Source organism: Syngnathoides biaculeatus, chromosome 3, assembly GCF_019802595.1.
Source record: "Syngnathoides biaculeatus isolate LvHL_M chromosome 3, ASM1980259v1, whole genome shotgun sequence".
NCBI classification, from domain to species: domain Eukaryota; kingdom Metazoa; phylum Chordata; class Actinopteri; order Syngnathiformes; family Syngnathidae; genus Syngnathoides; species Syngnathoides biaculeatus.
In genome coordinates, this window is record NC_084642.1 from 924,360 (window position 1) to 947,070 (window position 22,711).

Consider the following 22,711-nt stretch of genomic DNA (forward strand, 5'->3'; position numbering starts at 1 on the left):
TGGAGACCCAAATCCGGGCCTGGCTCCAGAGGGGACCCCGGTGAGCCGCGTCCTAGCAAGGGAACCCTACACCTATCCGTTTGATCCGTCATAGGGGTCTTAAATGGGTGTCACATTGAGGTAATGTTGTCTTGTACTCCGAGTAAATGTCCAAGACAATGTTTGGTATTCCGAGGGAATCTTGTCATAATAAGCAAATATTGTTTTGTTTCAGGATGTTACCCTCAGTGCCCTCCCAGTCGACCATACTTTGATGAGGACAGGATGACTTGTGTGTCGTGGGATCAATGTGGTTGCTATGACAGCATGGGCGGCCATTACGGCCTGAGCGAGGCAGTTCCTGCTGAGAACTGTCATACTTGGTACGTCTCAACACCGGCGCACACCATTGCACCACACATACAGTAACTACTCAATTTCGGGGGCCCTGGAACCCCTGACGTGGGAGAACCTTTTCATGGGAACCCCTAATAAACCGAGTCCCAATCATACATAAATACCTTGTGTTCCCCAAAATGCCATCGGAATAATCATTGTTGATTATTTTGCGAACGGTCTTGGCGAGGGGGTCTGGGTACACGTTTGATCGCCACCATCTTTGTAACGTTTTCCTGCTGTGTTAAACATTGTCTATTGTCTGTTCAAGCTTGTGTACGGCGTCTGGAATACAGTGTAACTACAACGTAAACAGTAAGTAGATGCAATTGTGTGGTTGGAATGTTTATTCGTTGTGGTAATTGTGCGACATTCCCAAATGTCAGACTGCACCTGCTTCATCAAGGGCAAAGTATACGTTTACGGCGCCACAATCTATAACACGACGGACGGGCTGGGCAACTGCATTACAGCGACGTGCGGAGCCAACGGGACAGTGAGCCGGCACGTTTATCCGTGTTTCGTAACCGTCGGCCCGACAGCGCACACAACACCGTTTACCTTCAGCACAGCGGGAATCTCAACTCACGGTATGACTGTCGAAGGTCGATCGTTGGATGAAATGTCGGCACGATGATGATTGACATTGTTGACAATCTGATTATTCGACAGTTGTTACTCCGACACCATCAATAACTACAAAGGTAACCACGCAAAAAACCACCCAGGAAGGAAACACATCAGTCCAGGGGAAAACGACAGCAGCTTCTTTCACAACCACAAGAGGAGCAACCACCAGACCTCGAGAAACAACCACCAGAAAGGGAACAACAATCAAGACAGAGACAACAACGACGCCAAGAACCACCGCCAGCCCTCCGACAGGCACTTCTACTACAGTTGTTGGAGAAACAACATCCTTTGTGCCAGGAGTCACAACCACAGCTACCGCGTACACCGGAACATCCCAACCCTCTTTTAGTAGCACAACTACCAAGGTTCCCACAACAACCAAAGAGGGGACCACGACCAGAGCTGGAGAAATAACTACACGTGAGACAACCCAACCTGAATTTACACCTGGGCCAACAACCACTTATACCACAGGTGTTCGGGATACAACAACCTTTATACCAGGTGTAACGACGACAGCCACTGAATACACAGTAACATCCCAACCCTCTTTTAGTACCACAACTACGAAAGGTGAAACAACCCCTCGAGTTGAAGAAACAACAACAATAGAGAAAACAACGACACAAGGTGGGACAAAAACTCCTGAATTAACTACCAAATCAACAATCACAACAATTGTTGAGAAAACGACCACACCCAGCTTCAGCACTGGCCCAACAGCTTCTACCACATTTGTTGGTGAAACTACAGCACAAGAAACATCTCTGCCCTCTGTGGTTACAACAACTACCAAAGCGGGGACGACCGCCAGGACCGCGCAGACAACGACAAGTGGGATAACAACCAGACAGGGTGAGACAACAAGGTCCGAATTCGTCACTGCCCCAACAGCGACTTCAATCACAGTAGTTGGGAAAACAACTTCAGTGCCAGGTGTCATCACTACAAAATCTGAGATGACAAAAACAACATCGCAGCCATCTGTAACGACTACAAATATGAGAATATCAACAACGGTGGAGGGTGAGATTACCACACAACCAGAATTCACCACTGGATCAAGAACCAATGCCACAACAGTTGTCAAAACTACAAACTCAGTACCAGGTGTTGCAACAACCTCTGAGTTTACAGAAATGACACCCCACACATCTGTGGGTACCTCAACTACTAAAATACCGATAACAACTTCGAGACAAACTACCACCGGACCTGGAGAAACAACCATCACACAAGAGACAACAGTAAAAAGTGAGGTAACAACACCCAGATCCACCACTGGCCCAACAATGTCTCCCACGGTTGTAGGTGTAACGACGACAGCTACCAAATCCACAGGAACAACACCCCAACTCTCTTTTAGTACCACAACTACGAAAGTTCCAACAACAACGAAAGGGGGAACTACCACCAGACCCGATGAGACAACCACCACAGAGGTAACAACAGTAAAGAGTGAGATAACAACACCAAGATTCACCACTGGCCCCAAAACTAAATCTACCACAGTTGTTGGAGAAACAACAACCTTTGTTCCAGGTTTAACAACTACACAACCTGAGCTGACAGTAACAACGTCTCAACCCTCTGTGAGTACCACGACTACTACAATACCAATAGCAACTTCAAAACAAACTACTACCAGACCTGGAGAAACAAGCACCACACAAACAACAGTAAAGAGTGAGGTAACAACACCCAGATTCACCACTGGCCCCAAAACTAAATCTACCACAGTTGTTGGAGAAACAACAACCTTCGTTCCAGGTTTACCAACGACACAACCTGAGTTGAGAGTAACAACGTCCCAACCCTTTGTGAGCACCACAACTACTACAATACCTCTAGCAACTTCAAAACAAACTACGACCAGACCTGGTGAAACAACCACCACACAAACAACAGTAAAGAGTGAGATAACAACACCAAGATTCACCACTGGCCCCAAAACTAAATCTACCACAGTTGTTGGAGAAACAACAACCTTTGTTCCAGGTTTAACAACGACACAACCTGAGTTGACAGTAACAACGTCTCAACCCTCTGTGAGTACCACGACTACTACAATACCAATAGCAACTTCAAAACAAACTACTACCAGACCTGGAGAAACAAGCACCACACAAACAACAGTAAAGAGTGAGGTAACAACACCCAGATTCACCACTGGCCCCAAAACTAAATCTACCACAGTTGTTGGAGAAACAACAACCTTCGTTCCAGGTTTACCAACTACACAACCTGAGTTGAGAGTAACAACGTCCCAACCCTTTGTGAGCACCACAACTACTACAATACCTCTAGCAACTTCAAAACAAACTACGACCAGACCTGGTGAAACAACCACCACACAAACAACAGTAAAGAGTGAGGTAACAACACCCAGATTCACCGCTGGCCCCAAAACTAAATCTACCACAGTTGTTGGAGAAACAACAACCTTTGTTCCAGGTTTAACAACGACACAACCTGAGTTGACAGTAACAACGTCTCAACCCTCTGTGAGTACCACGACTACTACAATACCAATAGCAACTTCAAAACAAACTACTACCAGACCTGGAGAAACAACCACCACACAAACAACAGTAAAGAGTGAGGTAACAACACCCAGATTCACCACTGGCCCCAAAACTAAATCTACCACAGTTGTTGGAGAAACAACAACCTTCGTTCCAGGTTTACCAACTACACAACCTGAGTTGAGAGTAACAACGTCCCAACCCTTTGTGAGCACCACAACTACTACAATACCTCTAGCAACTTCAAAACAAACTACGACCAGACCTGGTGAAACAACCACCACACAAACAACAGTAAAGAGTGAGGTAACAACACCCAGATTCACCGCTGGCCCCCAAACTAAATCTACCACAGTTGTTGGAGAAACAACAACCTTCGTTCCAGGTTTACCAACTACACAACCTGAGTTGAGAGTAGTAACAACGTCCCAACCCTTTGTGAGCACCACAACTACTACAATACCTCTAGCAACTTCAAAACAAACTACGACCAGACCTGGTGAAACAACCACCACACAAACAACAGTAAAGAGTGAGATAACAACACCCAGATTCACCACTGGCCCCAAAACTAAATCTACCACAGTTGTTGGAGAAACAACAACCTTTGTTCCAGGTTTAACAACGACACAACCTGAGTTGACAGTAACAACGTCTCAACCCTCTGTGAGTACCACGACTACTAAAATACGTACAACAACTTCAACACAAACTACCCCCAGACCTGGAGAAACAACTACCACACAAACAACAGTAAAGAGTGAGGTAACAACACCCAGATTCAGCACTGGGTCAACAACGTCTACCACAGTTGTTGGAGAAACAACAACTTTAGTTCCAGGTTTAACAACGACACAACCTAAGCTGACAGAAACAGCGTCTCAACCCTTTGTGAGTACCACGACTACTAAAATACCAATATTAACTTCAAGACAAACTACCACCAGACCTGGAGAAACAACCACAACACAAGAAACAACAGCAGAGAGTGAAGTAACAACACCTCGATTCACCACAGGCGCAACGACAACAACAGTTGTTGGAGAAACAACAACCTTCGTTCCAGGTTTAACAACTACACAACCTGAGTTGAGAGTAACAACGTCCCAACCCTTTGTGAGCACCACAACTACTACAATACCAATAGCAACTTCAAAACAGACTACCCCCAGACCTGGAGAAGCAACCACCACACAAGAAACAACAGCAGAGAGTGAAGTAACAACACCCAGATTCACCACTGCCCCAACAACGTCTACTACAGTTGTTGGAGAAACAACAACCTTAGTTCCAGGTTTAACAACTACACAAGTTGAGTTGACAGTAACAACGTCTCAACCCTCTTTGAGTACCACGACTACTACAATACCCATAGCAACTTCAAAACAAACTACCCCCAGACCTGGAGAAGCAACCACCACAAAAGAAACAACAGTAAAGAGTCCGATAACAACACAAAGATTCACTACAGGCCCAACAACGTCTACCACAGTTGTTGGAGAAAGAACAACCTTACTTCCAGGTATACCAACTACACAAACTAAGCTGACAGCAATGACGTCTCAACGCTTTGTGAGCACTACAATACCAATAGCAACTTCAAAACAGACTATCCCCAGACCTGGAGAAACAACCACAACACAAGAAACAACAGCAGAGAGTGAAGTAACAACACCTCGATTCACCACAGGCGCAACGACAACAACAGTTGTTGGAGAAACAACAACCTTCGTTCCAGGTTTAACAACTACACAACCTGAGTTGAGAGTAACAACGTCCCAACCCTTTGTGAGCACCACAACTACTACAATACCAATAGCAACTTCAAAACAAACTACCCCCAGACCTGGAGAAGCAACCACCACACAAGAAACAACAGCAGAGAGTGAAGTAACAACACCCAGATTCACCACTGCCCCAACAACGTCTACTACAGTTGTTGGTGAAACAACAACCTTAGTTCCAGGTTTAACAACGACACAACCTAAGCTGACAGAAACAGCGTCTCAACCCTCTGTGAGTACCACGACTACTACAATACCCATAGCAACTTCAAAACAAACTACCCCCAGACCTGGAGAAGCAACCACCACAAAAGAAACAACAGTAAAGAGTCCGATAACAACACAAAGATTCACTACAGGCCCAACAATGTCTACTACAGTTGTTGGTGAAACAACAACCTTAGTTCCAGGTTTAACAACTACACAACCTGAGCTGACAGAAACGGCGTCTCAACCCTCTGTGAGTACTACGACTACTAAAATACCAATATTAACTTCAAGACAAACTACTACCAGACCTGGAGAAACAACCATCACACAAGAGACAACAGTAAAGAGTGAGGTAACAACACCCAGATTCACCACTGGCCCAACAACGTCTACCACACTTGTTGGTGAAACAACGACAGCTACCAAATCCACAGGAACAACATCCCAACCCTCTTTTAATAGGACCACAACTACAAATGTTCCAACATCAACCAAATGGGGAACTACCACCAGCCCCAGAGAGACCACCATCACAGCCAGATTCACCACTGGTACCAAAACTAAATCTACCTCGGTTGTTGGAGAAACAACAACCTTAATTCCAGGTTTAACAAGTACACAAGCTGAGTTTACAGGAACGTTTCAACCCTCTGTGGGTACGACAACTACTAAAATACCAATAACAACTTCGAGACAAACTACCACCGGACCTGGAGAAACAACCACCATACAAGAGACAACAGTAAAAAGTGAGATAACAACACCCAGATTCACCACTAGTCCAAGAATGTCTACCACAGTTGTTGGTGAAATGACAACAGCTACCAAATCCACAGGAACAACATCCCAACCCTCTTTTAGCACCACAACGACTAAGGTTCCGACAACTGAAGGGGGAACTCCCCATAGACCTGGAGAAACAACCACCACACAGGAAACAACAGCAAAGAGTCCAATAACAACATCAAGATTCACCACTGGCCCAACAATCTCTACCACACTTGTTGGTGAAACGACAACAGCTACCAAATCCACAGGAACCACATCCCAACCCTCTTTTAGAACCACAACCGCAAAAGTTCCAACCGTGACCAAAGAGGTAACTACCACCATCCCTGGAGGAATAACCACCACTGAGGGAAGTACAGTCAAGAGTGACTCCACACACAAAGTAACTACTGGTCAAACAACTATTTCTAGCACCTTTGTTGGTGAAACAACAACAGGTTCACGATACACAGGTACAACTCCCCAAGCATCGTTTAGTACCACAACCACTAGAGTTCCAACCACAACCCAAGGGCAAAGTACCACCAGAAATGCAGAAACGACAACTGGAGAGAGAACACCTGGACAGAGTGAGACAACAATCCAACCGCAATTCACAACTGGCTCAACAACCGAGGGAAGCACAGTTCTTGGGAAAACGACAATCCCAAGTTTTACAACTAATGACTACAAAGAAACAACATCCCAACCCTTTATCAGTGGTACTACTCGCGAGGTTCCAACAAAAACATCAAGTCGAAGTAGCGCCACTACTGGAGGGACAAGCGCAAGAGAGGGAACAACGGCGAATCGTGAGGCTTCAACAACAATCAGACTCTCCAATATCCCAACAACCAACGCAACCTTTTTTACAACATCATCCCTGCCCTCTGCTCGTACTACCAGCGTATTCTCAACCACTGAGGGCGTTTTCACCGGAGGGCCACAAACAACAGTCGTGATTACAAAACCTTCGCTTTTAAGCACAACTGTTGGGACTCCAACGCGTCTTGCTGGGACAACCGTTAGCAGAGCCACAACGCAAACACTCCCTGGCACCGTGACTGCGTACACGAGTGGAACAACCACAAGCGGTCAAGCCAGAACAACCGCCTCGACGTCTTCACTTCCGTTTACTACGACATTGTGTTTCTGCTTTTTTAATGGGACTGCGTACCGTCCCGGTGAGTTACCTTGCCTGGACGGCGGTACCTTGACTTACGACTGCCCCAAATTTGGATGTTTTAAATCTTTTTTTTTTTTTGTTTAGCCATTAGTAGGTTCGAAAGTCTGAAACAGAGAACAGTGATGGGATTGAAATAGAATACATTTATTTGACGTACTGATAAATTGAGGTAGGAACCCAGTCACAGACAGAACGAGTTCAAGTCTTAAGTCAAGGTACGAGTGTCCTTTTCATTTCCATTGGCTGCGTCTAAGGTCCAAGACGTGGCATAATCTTTCTTTGTTCATTTTGCAGGTGATTTTGTGTACAATGTGAGTGACGGTTTAGGTTGGTGTTTCGTCGCGTCTTGCAATGCATCTTGTCAAGTGGAGACCCGGTCCAGCCTGTGTCCAACGCACGCGCCCAGCACCACCGCGCGGTCTACTTCCTCAGAGTCTCGGGCCACCACTACGACGGCCTCACTTTCAACAACAACGGCAGCAAACGGCGCCTCCTCCTCCACGACTGCCCTGGACTGCTCTCAAGCGTCTCCACCCAGAAAGGTCGGATCAAAATAACATCGGGCTTCCCGAGCGCTGTCTCTCACCAGGATTCTGGTCTTGCCCGACAGAATGGAGAGTCCTGGAAGGTGGGCAACTGCACGTCGGCGACCTGTGTCAATGGCGTGATCGCAGAGTCGGCGACGGCCTGTCCTACCACGCAACCGTTAACCTGCGCCAACGGGAGGAAAGCCGTCAAGGTCTACGACGACGACGACGACGGATGCTGCTTCCACTATGAATGTCAATGTAAGTTTGGAATTCTGACTTGGAATCCCCTCAGTCTGCTCTCTTTGGTCTGGATCTCAGGTGATACTTGTTTGGTGGTCGGGAAAGTTCGAGCAGTGAACGCTGTCTACCCCAAACTCCGATCCCGAGTCTTAACAAGATCATTTCAAAGTCACTCTTCGAGCGCTACCCTTCAAATTAAAAGGCCGACAGATGACTAGTGGAAAACATTTTGGAAAAGAATTTGACCACATTGACAACACAATCAAACGTGGGACACATTTAACGTGTTCTTTGGCCACTCGCTTGCTCATCCATGTCGTTCTCCAAATAAAAGACGTTCATTGGTCACTCCCACTTGAATTTTACGCTGATCCTGACACACAAAACAAAAGAGAATTAAACATTGGATATTTCTACCTGGATCAGCTGGGAAAGCCTTGGCCTCACAGTTCTGAGGTCCCGGGTTCAATCCCGGACCCGCCTCTGTGGAGTTTGCAGGGTTCTGCCCGCGCCTGCGTGGCTTTTCTCCGGGTGGGCACGCCGGTTTCCTCCCTCTGCCCCCAAAACATGCAACTCTAAATTGGCCCTAAAAAAGTGTGATTGTGAGTGCGGCCGTTGTCTGTCTCGGCGTGGCCCGCGATTGGCTGGCGACCAGTTCAGGGTGTGTCCCGCTTCCTGAAGGTGTTCAATTCCAATTCGTTTTGGACTCGTGCGTATGCTTTAAGAAGCCATTAAAAATGGTTGTCAAATATTTCGGTTTTGGCATCAGACATTTTCATTCCCCCCCAGGCGTGTGCAGCATCTGGGGCGAGTCTCACTTCTCGACCTTCGACGGCAAGTCTTACAGCTTCCACGAGAACTGCTCCTACTACTTGGTCAAGGAGATCACAGCCAAGCACGAGCTGACCGTGGTGATCGACAACCACGACTGCCACCCCCCAGACGGCGACTTTTGTCCTCAGGCTCTCAACGTCGCTTACAAATCCCACCGAGTGGTGCTGACGCGGAGGAAGACTTCGGGACTTGTCAGGAATGTGGTGCGCACTCTCGCCACGGGGACCCTTGCAGCCCCACCAACGCTTTTCTTTTAATGCTGCGTGCTCGGGCTGTCTGGAAATAGTTTTGAGCGCGGATTAAGCCGTTTTGGGTGGATGGGGGCTAACTAGCAGGAATCTTTCAGGAGGCTGCCGATGTCGTCTCTGAAATACGCGTGTCTTTCCTCTTCTATCCTCCACTTTTTCCCATTTCCCTTTTGACGAAACTAATCTGCTCGTTCAATATTTGTGCTAGCTTGCCCAGATGCACATTTTGACAATGGCACCAGATTTTAAAGAGAAAACTTACTTTGGAGCTCCGATCAGTCCAGTTTTTTGGTTGTCGTTGTTCCGACCAATTGGCATTTGTCACCTGCCGTCAGAAGTCTCAGGCTTGGCGCCATTAGTTGGCCGGACTGTTGAGGAGAGTGCGCACCCCGCCTAGGTGAAAGGGCACCAGTCTCTCGCTCTCAGGTGGCGCACTACTCCTTCTCGTCCCACCGTTGTGGGGACAGAGACACCCAGTGTGACGTAGCCTGTCGCCTTGCCGGTAGCCCCTCCCCACCTAGCCACAAAAAAGCAAAACGTTTACAGACGTCGCCGATCAAAACTGCCTGACTAACTTGGCTCTAAACCTTCTCTGAGTAGCGAATCAATCAGAACCGGACCGTTGCGCTTGTCACAGAAGACATTTTGCCGCTCGTCCGTGCAGGCTTCATTTAGTTTGTGCGCCGCGGCTTGGTCGGGATACACGAGCCTGAGCTGGTGTGGAAAAACGCCACCGTTCATGCTCCAAACGAAGGTCTGTTTCTCAGACCGACCTGACTAAACCTCGTCGCATGAACCGACAAAGCCCGTTCGCCACGAGAGGAAAAACATCTTCTAAGACAACCAGACCAGTCCAGTCGTGATTGATTCAACGCCCTGAGAACGACGTGACCGGGATGAGTGACACCATTAACTGGCACGCTTGGCCGTAAACCTTGGACGGTATCAGCTCGTGGAATCGTGATGTTTCTTTCAGGCGTTCATCAACCAGAAACAGATTTTGTCCGACTGGAGTAACTCAGTTCTGCGCCTGACCGGGAGGGATCAGATGACCATACTGGAGATCCCGGAAATCCAGAGCCAGGTGCGCTACAGGGGCTCGTCCTTCAGCATCCATTTGCCAAACTCCTTGTTCGCTGGAAACACAGAGGGGCAGTGTGGTGAGTGACAATCACGTTTCACACTGGGTTGTGCATCACTGACTCCTTGCCTACTTCCTAATCGCTGTGGGCGGATTTTTACCTAGTAGCTGACAAACGACTGTAGTTCACACACTGAAATGTCAGGAGGGACTCGGATTCCCAACCGAGCGTCAGCTAATCGTCAGCTAGCGCTGTCATCTCCCAGGGACGTGCGACAACTCCCAGCACGACGACTGCCGATCCCCCAACGGTCAGGTCGAGAGCTGCTCCGACTCGGCCGACCGTTGGCTGGTCCCGGGAACGCCCTGCGGCGTCACCCCCACCGGGTCGCCGGTGACCACGCCCACCCCCTCGCCCACCTGCAAGCCGGCCATCTGCGACCTGATCACCAGCAGGTGAACTCGACTCCGTTGTATCTGTACAGCACTCAAAGAACAGCCCGGCGGAAGCAAAGCGCTGTGCACGGACCACAATTGCTGTTGCGTGTTCCGGTTCAGGGCGTGGGTTTGACTCCCAAATAATCAATCAAGATCTTATGCTAACAAAGCTAGCTGTTGTCAGGATTAGGCTAATCTTTAACTCGTGAAGCGCGGTCGTTTCTCTCCGTGTTCATTTGATCTTTGTAGGAACACAAACCGTCACAAGACGTCGAGATTGTGGTCTTAATATCTTGATTCCTCTTTAGCGTGTTTGCGGGGTGCCACGCGCTGGTGCCTCCGGAACCTTTCTTTGCGTCCTGCGTGTCGGACGTCTGCGGGGGCGCCGACCGCTCCTGCTCCGGTTTGGAGGCGTACGCCGCCCAGTGCTCGAGTGAGGGGATTTGCGTGGACTGGAGGAACAGCACCCGGGGCCAGTGCGGTGAGAGCAACTTTTTTTTTTTTTTTTAAGGGTCCGACCCGCAAAGGATCTCGATGAGTACTTGACCGCGTGAGCGCCCTGACAAATGATTGGCCTTTTTGGAGGCTTTGGCTACCATTTGGGTACGTGGATGTATGTATCGTGATGCTAACTTAGATCCTGTTGGCTTTCCCAGCACGACCCCCTCCACCTGCTTCGGGGAGGAGGTTAACTGAAGAAAATTTCGGAGTGAATATGAATGAAAATTGCCGGTTTATGCGTGCCCTACGATTGGCTAGCCACCGCCAGCTCCGGGCAGGGTTAGGCGACCGGCATGAAGAGAGGCCTTCTGGAAAACGGACGGATGAGTCGATGTATGGCCGTTGCAAGCTGTCCAAGAAAACACCGAGACCCCAAATTGAAGACAAAGTTGAGCATTTTGGGTCGAGGCAGCCCTTTCGGGGAAAACGCCCAGCAGGGAATTTACCCGAAAGAACCCCAGTCAGAAGCAGCTATCGTCAAGATTTCCTTTTGCTACCCTGTCTAATTCTGGCAACGTTTGGCCGTCGCGGATCCATTTGTGACGGCTTTTTCATGTTGTGGTGGTGTTGGTGTCACCTGCAGAGCTCGTGTGTCCCGGCGACAAAGTCTACATGGCGTGTGGCCCCCTGGTGGAGCCCACGTGCAACGACAGGTGATCTGAAAAAACCCATCTGCATCTGCCGTTGGTGCAAAGTGGAGCGGAGCCGAGCCAGAACGGGAATTTGTTTTGGGGTGCTCAGGTACAACAGGAAGTTCCAGGCCCAGTCCAACGGGACCAGGGAGGGCTGCTTCTGCGCGCAGGACTCCATCTTGTTCAACAGTGTTCACGACACGTGCGTCACGTCGTGCGGTCAGTCCGCTTCCCGCTGGTCATCTCTTTCCTGATTGGTTGTCTGTCGCTCACCACGTCTTCATCTTTTGTCAGATTGCGTGGGACCGGATGGCAAACCCAAACAGGTACCGGCCCGGATTTTCTCGACGGTGCCAATTTCTGCCGAAGCTCCGACTTCATTTGAGCTTCCGTCACCCGTTTGAATGCGCTTATCTCATCGTTTGAGAAGTCAAATTGGTGCCGTGCGTTGGCTCAAGGCGCAAAAGTGCGCCCCCGCCTCCCAGCCTCCACTCCGGTCTCGCTACTTTGCCAGATCCTTTGCAATTGTTTTGGGGGATTTTTTTCCAACCGTACGCAAATTGTGGCTTTTTGCTCTTTGCAGTCTGGCTCAGTTTCTTATTCAGTTTTTGGGTTTTTTTTTTTTTTGTGTGTGCGGTTTAGTTGCTTTTGCTTGGCATTTCGGATGTTGGCGGATCATTTTTCAGAAGCGTCATCATGAATTTGTCATCCTCGAAACGTTTCGGTGGCACATTTTCATCTTCCCGTTTCCTCTCCAGGTGGGCGACGTGTGGACAAGCGACTGCAACACGTGCAGTTGCGACGGCGACTCGCTGAGCGTCCTCTGCCAGCCCGTGCGGTGCCCGCCGGCCACCGCCGACCTTACCTGCGACCGACCCGGCCAGCGGTCGGCCGCCGCCGTCGAGGGCTGCTGCGTGGTGCAGTCGTGCGGTGCGCGGCGACGTCGTCACCTGCGCCTGTGACGGCAATTTCAAAGCTTTGTTTCCCCCCCCCCACTGACAGAATGTCACGCCAACCTGTGCCCGCCACCGCCGGTCTGCCCGCCGGGTTTCAGTCTCAATTTCACAAATGGCACCTGCTGCCCGGCGTACACCTGCGGTAGGTCACCGGATGACACGCGCGGCGTTCCGGCTCGCAACGTGTGACTCGTAGATTACGCTGGCCGGAATGAATCCAGAAGCGAATTCAAATGTTCACGATGCCGTGATGTGGATCGCAACCTGATGCTCGGGTTTGTGCGCAGAGCCCAAAGGTGTGTGCGTTCGCAACATGACGGAGTACAAGGTGAAGGCCCAGACGCACGTGCCCGCGGAATCACCATCGTACTCGCAAGCGTCACAAGCGTTTTTTTGCGGTTTGCAGCCCGGCGCCGAGATCAAGATGACGCGAGCGTCCGATGCACTCGTCGACATTTCCGAGCCGCTCGGACGGACGACGGCGGCGCCCCCGGCGGGACCGGAGTTTGCCGGCGCCGGCGCGTGCCAAGAGTGTGTCTGCGGAGACGTCGCCGATCCTCGCACGGGACTCCACGGCATCATCTGCGCCCCCGTCCAATGCAACCGCAACTGCTCTCGGGTTCGACGGCAACAACAACACTCGAATCCTTCCGCGGGGTCCCCGGGAAAGTTGAAAACAAACAAAAAAACCGTCTCTCTGGCGTGAAAAGCTCCGAGCTGAACTTTTTGCCTTCGAGCAGCAGCTTCCTGCGCTCGTGCTCGGTCGCGCTCCAAGCGAGGAATTTGCCGAAATAAGGTGGACGACGTTTCATTGCGAACTCGTCCTCGGCCGCACTCCGGCGCGGCAAATCCTCTCGCGCAGTTCGTGGAAACCTTTTGACCAGACCAGCTTTTTATCCGTTAGGGTCCGGCACAGCCTGCGACCTGAACTCGTGTCTTGTCCGTGTGTCCGTCTTCATTTTTTACGGCCAGCCATTTTCGAGCGCTCTCGAAATCAAATGAATGCAAGTCCGGTCCCCGCGGGAGCGGGCGACTCTGGTTTCCGCTTGCGGTTTTGGTGACTTCTGGCTTCTTGTTCCGGCAGGGCTTCCAGTACCAAGTTGCGCCATCGCAATGTTGCGGCACTTGCGTCCAAACCAGCTGCGTCGTGGTCACTCCCGACAACGCCACACACGTCATAGCGGTGAAGTCGACGCAAAACGAGGCGACAAAAGACGACGCCCGCCCGCCCGCCCGTCACGTTTTCCTGGGCTTGTCTTTCTCTCGCAGGTGAACGGCACGTTCCTGTGGCCCGGCGACGCCTGCACCACGTTGACGTGCCAACGCGTCGACGGGCACCCGGTTACCAAGGAGACCAAGACCGCTTGCCCCCCCTTCGACCCGCTGTACTGCAAACCGGTGAGTCGCACTCGGTTATATCCCAGAACTTTGCATTTGGGGAAGCGCTCACGGAGTCCGCAAAGAATTCCAAGAAGTCCTCCCCGAACAATGAGGGGAGACGATCCTTTCAAAGTAAAACCCCGCCGTCAACACGGAAGAACCTTTCCAACTTCTGGAAAGCGTTGGCTCGCATTCATCGCGCCCGACCCCGTTTTGGGGCGAGTGACCCCAGAAGAAAACGAAAATCGTTGCCCTCTTTCCCAACACCAGAAGTCGCCCATCATGGCGACGTTAGCGGAAGTTGGCATTTGGCAGGAAGCTGGCGTGTCGCACATTTGGGTCTCCGGTTCGATTCCCGCTCATTTCAGCAGTGAGCAGCCAATTTTCCTCATATGGTTGCGAATTTTGCTCTTCACTTTATTGAAATCCTTTTTTTGTCTGGTCATTTTTGCACCTTTGGAGTTTTTGACGGCAGGAAGCGTGCGGCGTTTTCCTGACGGACGCTTCTTTCCTCTCTCGTGCCGATGTTCACGTTGCAGGGCAGCGAGACGACGGACGCCCGCGGCTGCTGCCGACGTTGTAAGTTTCCGTTTGTCGCCGAAGCGGCGGGGCAGCGCCGCCGTCCCTTTCTTCCTTTTGTGCGTGTTTTCCAGGTGAGCTGCGCGACGCGTGCCAGGTGCGAACGCGCCGGAGCTTCTTGGAGGTGAACGGATGTCGCAGCGGCGCACCCGTCAACGTCACTTCCTGCGCCGGACGCTGCTGGAGTTCGTCCACGTGAGCCGACCGACCTTTGCCCTTTCAGTTGCATATTCGCCTGATGTTTAAAGCCCGGGTGTCATCCCTGTAAACATTGTGATGAAAAATACACATCACAGTATTCACTTCAATGTCGATACGGGAAAGAAAAAAAAAAAAAGCGAGTGGAGAGCGCGTCATCCGTGCACAAAGTTGCACAATTGAGCGTCCCTCGTGGTCGCCGTGTTAGTGGCGTCCTCTGTCCTTGACGTCATCGTCGCTTCCGCTATTCGGATTTTTCCGACGCCCCTTCTGACACCGCAGCTCTTTTCACACCACGCAACCGAGCGAAGTTACCGGGGCAATATTACGCTATTGTTTCGAGCCATATTCAGAAGACATCCGATCACGGCAAAACCGCCTCCCGTCCGATCCCCTCCCGCGGCCGGCGTGGCTCACGACAGAGCCGAGCGGTGCCGCTTTAGTCACGGTCGAGCCGCAGCGCGCGACCGGGTAACGCGTCGTCGGCTGGGTTCTTCAGAGCCGCCCCCGTCGCGCAGCCTCTGCAGAAGCCGTGGTGGCGTCTAAGAAGGAGGTGGAGCCCGGCAAGTGTTGGCTGGGCGACGCGCACGCCGTGAGAAGAGACCGATGACGTGGTCCGCCCCAAACGATTTGTTTATCATGTTTTCGGAGCTGTACGCACACCTGCCTGTCATTTGGAACCCAATCCGTTCTTCACGACCAAGCGGGTCTCTCGCAAACTTCTGAAGGGTAAATCCGTCCTCCCGAGAGTCCGGCGATGCAACGAGCCGGCATTTTGGCTAACACGAAGGAACGACGAGCTAGCCACCTTCCCGCAGGTAAAACTCATGGAAACCAACGAGTCCACTCGGGGGCGCCTCTGTCCTGTACGTCACTTCCTGCTTCTGCTCGAAAACAAATCCCTCCAGAGGATTTTCATGGCGGGAGTTACAAAAAGCCACATACGTCAAAATTTTGTGGTGAAAAAACACACACGGGAGCGTATTGGCTGTGGGGTTTTCCATTATATAATATACCAAAAATCATCCGTTTGACGACACTTGACCTTTGAGGTTACTGTCGGGGGAGGGGTTCCGCCAATGTTAGCGTTAGCGTGAAAGTTGCAAGTAATTTTCATACAAGGCGACGGGTAACCGTACAATTCAGCACATTTTGTGTGTCAACGTCTGCCTGCCACGCTAAAACGGCTGCGCTTAAAATGTCATTCAGAATGAAACGTGTGATTTCATTAGTACATATTTTCCATTCAAATCCAAGAAGAAAAAGATTGAAAACCTTTTTTTTTTTTTTTTGCAGGCCTTGACATCACAATCCAAAGGTTGCAGGATAAATACTCGCGCAACTTTGAATGAAAAGCTCTCTCAACTTGGTCGGAATTGAATTGAAAAAGCAGAAAATCCCAAACTGACATTTTTAACGGCGTCTCATTTCAACTAGATTGTCGCATGAAGTAGGATTGATTATGCAGGAGGTACAAAAGCGAACCGCAACTCCGTTTTCAGGTACTCCGCGGCCGCCGACGCCATCAGTCGCCAGTGCGACTGTTGCCACGAGAGCGCCACCGGCAGGCGGCAGGTGGAACTCACCTGCCCCGACGGATCCACGCAGCTCCACAGCGCCACCGTGGTGGAAGCGTGTCACTGCGCCCCGACGGCTTGCGGGGCTGCGGGGCCAGAAAGACGCCCGTGAGCCCGCCTTCCGCTTCCTTTCCACCGCTTGTTGTTCCTCGCCGACTTGAACTGTCCTGTGCGCAAAATAAAACAACCGTGATGCAATATGAGCACTTTTGTCATGATTTATGATGATCATTAACATTTGAGCACTTTTCGAAAATATCTCAAGCGAGACGGAATTCTTGGAGATAGGAAGCACTTTCCAAACCCCTTCGAATGTTTTGGTTGATTTGAAAAAAGGGAAAAAAAGAAGAGATGGGACAAAAACTATCAAGAGTATGAAAGGAATTATGTCGTGGAAATCTTAAGCTGTCAAAAATTCAAAATCAATCCTGAAAATATGCAAAAATCAGAGCTCACCTGACACGGACGGACGGACAAGACCAAACCATCGTCACGGAATCGTCAACTGCAATTTAAAGGAAACTAAAAAAAAAAAAAAAAAAAAAAAAAAACAAGGAAATATGAAATCACCGCTAAAGAAAAAAAATTATAGTTTCTCATGAAAGGAATACAAACCATGAAAAAAAAAAAAAAAGATCCTTTGACATTTTCTGTTTTTTTGTGATCAAAACTTCAAAGAATAAGCAAATGCCAGATTTGTCAAAAATAAAATTGCAGAATCTCCAAGCAAAGCTGGTCCGTTTGCGGTTCGGGCGTGCCGGGGCCCGACCCGGCTCATTTGGGGCGAGAGGCCCGCGACACCCTCAAACGGTCGCAGCGAAACAAAAAGGTGGCATTTCATCATTTCAGCACATTGCACAATTTTATTCCAGACATATACATATCTATGTTACGGTTAAAGCATCCACCTTTTCTTTTGCGGCTTGACTTGATATACGCGATATTAAACGAGAAACATTTGGTCCGACAGAAGACGAAGGAAAGAACAAACGTCGGGTTTGCGGGTCGGCGATCGGCTCGTCAGCGGGTCAGGTGACTTCCCGAGGACCGCGTTTCGCCTTTTTCTTTTGCGGTGACGCGGGTCGTCGTGGAAACGGCCCGCGTTAGAGCTCCTCGGCCATCTGGAGCAGCGAGTTGATGGCGGCGTCTTTGTCGCCCTGCTGGGCCTCCAGAACCGTGCGCACCACTTCCGGGTCCAGGTTGGGGAACATGTCCTGGAGCGCCTTCAGGTCCTCCTCCGTGCAAGTCGCCGGAATCGGGACCGCGCCGCCCCCGCCCGGCGCCGCCGTCACGCCGGCCTGGTTGTAGACGGGCGCCACGCCTACCGCAAAACAAAAAACGTGGCCCGTTTTCACAGATTCCTCGGCCCGGAATTGCAACTTTTTCAATCAGCAAATGAATGAGAATAAACCCGCCAAACTCTTTGCCAATTTTTGCTGATTATTATTTTCCAACAACAGGCAAAGGTAAGGAAATTGATATTGGAAAATATTCAACCTCTGCTTTATTTTGTCCACGATGTAAACCCTGTACCTGGGACAAAAAAAAAAAAAAAAAAAATCATCTTTAATTCAGATAAAATTACTTTTTAAAATGCAGTTATTATTTCCATCCATCCATTTTCTTTGCCGCTTATCCTCACGAGGGTCACGGGGAGTGCTGGAACCTATTCTAGCTGTCAACAGGCAGGAGGCGGGCGGGGCGCACCCTGAACTGGTCGCCAGCCGATCGCGGGGCACACAGTCGCACTCCCGATCACACCTATGGGCAATTTAGAGTGTCCAATTCATGTTGCATCTTTTTTGGGACGTGGGAGGAAACTCCACACTGGCGGATCCAGGTTTGAACCCGGGAGTTTACCACCTGATCCACCGTGCCGCCTCAATTATTATTTAAGAAAAAAAAAAAATCCAAAAATGACCCTGAGATCTTTTTTCCACCCCCCCCCGCCCCCTCCAACAAATGCCAGGTCTTTTTTTTCCCGTCCCATGGAAAATGTTTTGGTTTTCCAAAAATGTTGAAAAAGGTTCACCTTCAGTGAAACTTTCCCCACTTTTCATGATAAAAACGTGCCAAAATATATATTCCGTGAGCGTTCCTGAAATAAACACTGTGCCAAAAAACTGGACGTGAAGCTGGGGAAAGGGAAGTCTGGCTAACCCCGGTGAAGCCGCTACTAACCCCCCTCCCCGGCCCGAGCCAGAGACGCGACGCGGTAGAATCCGGACGGACGCGAAGCTCCAATTTGACCAAATTGCGAATACGACTTTCCATTTTCCAAGCGGCTTCCTTGACGCGCTTTCGCGGTGCGAAACGAAGGCCCCGAACAAATGACGGGACGCTACGATTTCCTCCCCCGACCTGCGATGGGCACGTAGCCGACGCCTTGCTGGTACACGGAGGGCATCAGGACCACGGGCTGGCTCATCACCCCCGCCGGGAAGGACTACGGCACAAGAGCGCAGCGGAGGTCAGCAGCCGCGCCGAATTGACGAATTGCCTCCGGCTACTCACGGCGAAAGACATGACCAGGTTGATCATGCCTTCCTTGTCGTCGCCCTGCCGGCCGCTCAGCGTGTACCACTCGTCCGCCGCGCCGCCCTCCCGCACGCCTTCGGGGATGCTCACGTGGGTCCACGCGATGCGGTCGTCCATGGAGAACGCCCGCTGGGAAAAAGACACGCGGAGATGGGACGGATTTTGCGTGTCGCTTTACGCGTGTGTCGTTTTCCCACGTTACAGTATTTGTGTAGCTGTGTATATAGATATATATATTTATGTACTGCATGTGCGCATTTTTTTGGGACGTGGTGTGTGTGTGTGTGTGTGTGTGTTTTGTGTCATTGTGCAACTTTTGCTTGTTGCGTAACGTGAATTGTTGTCATATTGCAGCCATTTGCTAAAAGGGCTTTTTTTTCGTCAAAAATGTCCACAGAGCATCTCATTTTGACTGGAAAAAAAAAAAAATTGGTGACGGAAAACGCGAGATATGACACCGAGCCTTCGCTCGGCGTTTAGTCGACGCAGCCGTGCGTCTTTCTGGGAAGGCGGAAAAATGTTTTTGGGGTTGGGGGTTCTGTCAGGTCGGTTTTTGGGGTAACCTCGCCCGGATCTGCGCCTTCCCAGAATTCGGTTTCTGAGCTGTTCGGGCAGTTCCTCCGCCGCTCGCGGTTCTCATTTGCGCCGGGAGCTGTCCGGTCTTCTTCCGCAGACACGGTTGTGGCTCTTCTCGTCAAGTCCGATCAGGTGCGGAACCACCTCGCGGGCAGCACTCATCTGAACAACGAGGGCTCTGAATACTTTTGGCTGTGTGATGTTGCGCTTTTTCTTCCTTTTTTTGGACAAAAATTGCCTCTTAATAAGGGTAAGAACCAACAAATAACTTCAGCAAACGGTTGCAATATAAGAAAGTGAAAAATTTCAGGGTGTCTGAATACTTTCCGTAGCCACTGAAAACGTGCCGGGCGGTGACGGTTACCTCGTCGAATATCTCCAGGTAAAAGGAATCCACGGCGGGCGGCAGCGTGCACTGGATGACTTTATTCCATCTGGGGTTTTTGGCGCCGTTGTGCGCCGTCGGCGTCTCGTAGACGGCGTAGCCCAGACGCACGCGGCAATACGGGTCCATGCGAGTCATGCCGTAGTTTTTGGCCAGCTTCGCCTGAAAAAGGGAGAAGAGGCGCACGCGGTCACAATTCAGGAGGGCGAAAAGGCCCACAATGTCCTGGAATCCACGGCTCACGTGAATTATCGCACTTCAAAAGGCGTCCGCGTCAATTTTAAGCTCACGACTTTGCTGTCCTTCAGCAGTTTTTGGAGTCTGCTTGTGGTCAGCGTCCACTCGCACCCAAAGCGCCCAAACTCGGTGGCCGACGCGGTCGGTATTTCCACGTGACCTTTCCTGTGAGGTGCACCAGTCCCTCCTCGAAGCAAGACAACCTCGCAAGGTGTATTTCACAGTTGGGGTGGTGTTCTGGAGCTTGCAAAGGCCCATCTTTTCCCCCGGAATGTAACCACGCTCATTAAGGCTGAAGAGTTCCGTCGAATTTGGTGGCTGGGGCCACATCAGCAGCTATTTTCACAACTTAAGTGCGCTCATTTTCCAATCTCAAAGCCTGATTATTTGCCAAAGAATGCCACGAATCACATCTCTTTGGTGCGCACACACACAGTCTTTTGTAGCTTACGCATGCCGGCTGTTAGTTAGTTAGTCGGTCGGTCGGTCGGTCGGTCAGTCGACTGAAAACAGCTACACGGCTAAAGGGTAACACAGAAGCAGACAGCTAAGTCAGCCCACTTCAAAAAAAAAAAAAAACGGTTACAGTAAAATAAACACGAGGTCATACTAGTAGATGGACATCTGGGACGTCCAATTCAGTCCGTTTGAAAATGATTGTCATCAAACACAAAAGTCACAACGCTTGGTAGAACAGCATTTAGCGAGGTAACTACTTATTTTGTGGCACTAACAGTTGCGCTTTTGTCAGTTTTGCGGCCTCACCTGCACCACGGTGATGCTGAGTCGGCCCACCGTTCCGATGGCGCCGCCGTACTGCAGCTGTCGGGCGGCCTGCGCGTCTAACTGGACCTGATGATGCTGCTGAGCATGATGCGTCGGCGTGATGCGCAGGAAGTCCTGGGGGAGCTCGCCCACGTACACCTCGGCACAAACGACACCCTACCGTGAGTGCACTTTACGCTTCGGTCAGACCCGCTATGCTACCCTCTGGTGGCCAACGTGTGCAGACTGGAAGGAGCAGCACAATACCCATTGAATTGAAAGGTGACGTCACGACACACGTACGTATTTAAGAAGCACACTCGGGTACGCAGCTACTTTGCTGAGCCTACAATGGCGGACATCTCAGTACGAACGCAAAAGACTTGTGAAGACAAATCGAAAACATTAATTTTAGTAGCTGGGAGCTACTCGGCTAGCAGCTAGCCCGCTAAACCAGCACTTAGCCGGAGCCGCCAGAGCAATTTGTGTCATGTCGAGAAAATTCTGCCTAAAAAGCGTTCTGGAATATCTAAAAACATTTGGAATAAGATCCCGCCGGTGATTACGATGTCGTAACCCACTTCCTTGTTTTGTAGCGCCAATCAACAGATGGCAAACTTACTTCTCCCCGCTGTGTGCTGATGGTGGTCGCCATGTTATTCCTCGTCGGTTTATGAAAATATAATTAATGTTTCCAAGGTGAGCAGATTCGAGACCAACGTCAACTTGCAATTTTTGTTTTCCTTTACTTCCTGGAATTACGGCTGACCCGGAAGTGCTCCTTCTTCTTCTTCTTCCACTTGTCTGTGCTCAAATGCGTATGAGGGTCATTCAAATATTTTACCAAACATATTTAAGAATATTTTAGTGGTATTTAACACTTGAAGAAAATAGCCTTGATCCACTTGTTTCACTGTGCATTTTAATTTATAATCATGAGCTATTCCTCGTTAATTTTATCGAAAGTGATATTATTTTTCATTTAAAAGCAACTACGATTTTATATCCCGCACGGTTACAAATTATTTTTGAATTATTGAGGCGATAAAATCAATCAAACTCAGTTTTCTTGTAATAAAACCAAACCTACATGTGTATGATTTGTAAGAGTTATGTTTTGTTTTGTTTAGTTTTGTTTTTCCGGTGATTGCTCGAACATTTATTTTGAAGGTCCTCGTTAGTTCCCTGAGAAATGAACGCTGTAACCACAAGTTATTGACGCACCGTTGCTGGAGGGAGAAAAACAACAAAAGCCACGCGTGAAAGTCAAGCGCAAGTGTCGTACCTCGAGTATACAGCAAGACCACAAACATACTCGATGTCGTAATAATGGGGAGAGAAATGTGCCCGTTATCTGACCACGCGGCCTCACTTCGGATAAGGCGAACGAGGTCTGCGGTGGCCGCCTGGGTGTCCTTCGCCCCCAGCCACAAGTCGTCCGGTCTCGTTCGGCTAAATCCAAGCTGCGTGCCAAGAGCGAGCAAACCGGAATTTGGGGCACTCGGGGAAGGACACGATCAGTGGAGTCAGAACGA

General features: G+C 50.0%; 2 protein-coding genes across 3 annotated transcripts in view; one reads left to right on the forward strand and one right to left on the reverse strand.

The window, feature by feature from the left end:
- LOC133497480 (mucin-2-like) overlaps positions 1-16,878 on the forward strand; it is a 30,970-nt gene extending 14,092 nt beyond the window's left edge. The window contains exons 26-47 of the mRNA XM_061813374.1: positions 215-362; positions 647-690; positions 762-965; positions 1,048-7,479; positions 7,776-8,023; positions 8,092-8,269; positions 9,041-9,288; positions 10,310-10,493; positions 10,681-10,870; positions 11,161-11,333; positions 11,937-12,006; positions 12,095-12,204; positions 12,280-12,311; positions 12,744-12,915; positions 12,988-13,083; positions 13,229-13,269; positions 13,348-13,560; positions 14,026-14,124; positions 14,211-14,339; positions 14,861-14,900; positions 14,975-15,095; positions 16,601-16,878. Coding sequence (XP_061669358.1) covers positions 215-362; positions 647-690; positions 762-965; positions 1,048-7,479; positions 7,776-8,023; positions 8,092-8,269; positions 9,041-9,288; positions 10,310-10,493; positions 10,681-10,870; positions 11,161-11,333; positions 11,937-12,006; positions 12,095-12,204; positions 12,280-12,311; positions 12,744-12,915; positions 12,988-13,083; positions 13,229-13,269; positions 13,348-13,560; positions 14,026-14,124; positions 14,211-14,339; positions 14,861-14,900; positions 14,975-15,095; positions 16,601-16,787 — 9,359 coding nt within the window. The 3' untranslated portion in view covers positions 16,788-16,878. The remainder of the gene's footprint in view (positions 1-214; positions 363-646; positions 691-761; positions 966-1,047; positions 7,480-7,775; positions 8,024-8,091; positions 8,270-9,040; positions 9,289-10,309; positions 10,494-10,680; positions 10,871-11,160; positions 11,334-11,936; positions 12,007-12,094; positions 12,205-12,279; positions 12,312-12,743; positions 12,916-12,987; positions 13,084-13,228; positions 13,270-13,347; positions 13,561-14,025; positions 14,125-14,210; positions 14,340-14,860; positions 14,901-14,974; positions 15,096-16,600) is intronic.
- Positions 16,879-17,303: 425 nt separating this feature from the next.
- On the reverse strand, positions 17,304-22,685 carry tollip (toll interacting protein). 2 transcript variants are annotated; one of them, XM_061813703.1, is made up of 6 exons: positions 22,549-22,685; positions 21,177-21,335; positions 20,154-20,336; positions 19,190-19,342; positions 19,037-19,121; positions 17,304-17,996 (listed from the first exon to the last, which is right to left on the reverse strand). In XM_061813703.1, the coding sequence occupies exons 3-6, from the start codon at positions 20,310-20,312 to the stop codon at positions 17,779-17,781; spliced, it is 615 nt and encodes a 204-aa protein (XP_061669687.1). In that variant the 5' UTR covers positions 20,313-20,336; positions 21,177-21,335; positions 22,549-22,685; the 3' UTR covers positions 17,304-17,778. The 2 variants fall into 2 exon arrangements, with proteins under 2 accessions (XP_061669687.1, XP_061669686.1); XM_061813702.1 differs by lacking the exon at positions 22,549-22,685 and adding an exon at positions 21,799-22,164 and having other exon boundaries at positions 17,314-17,996.
- Positions 22,686-22,711: the final 26 nt, after the last annotated feature.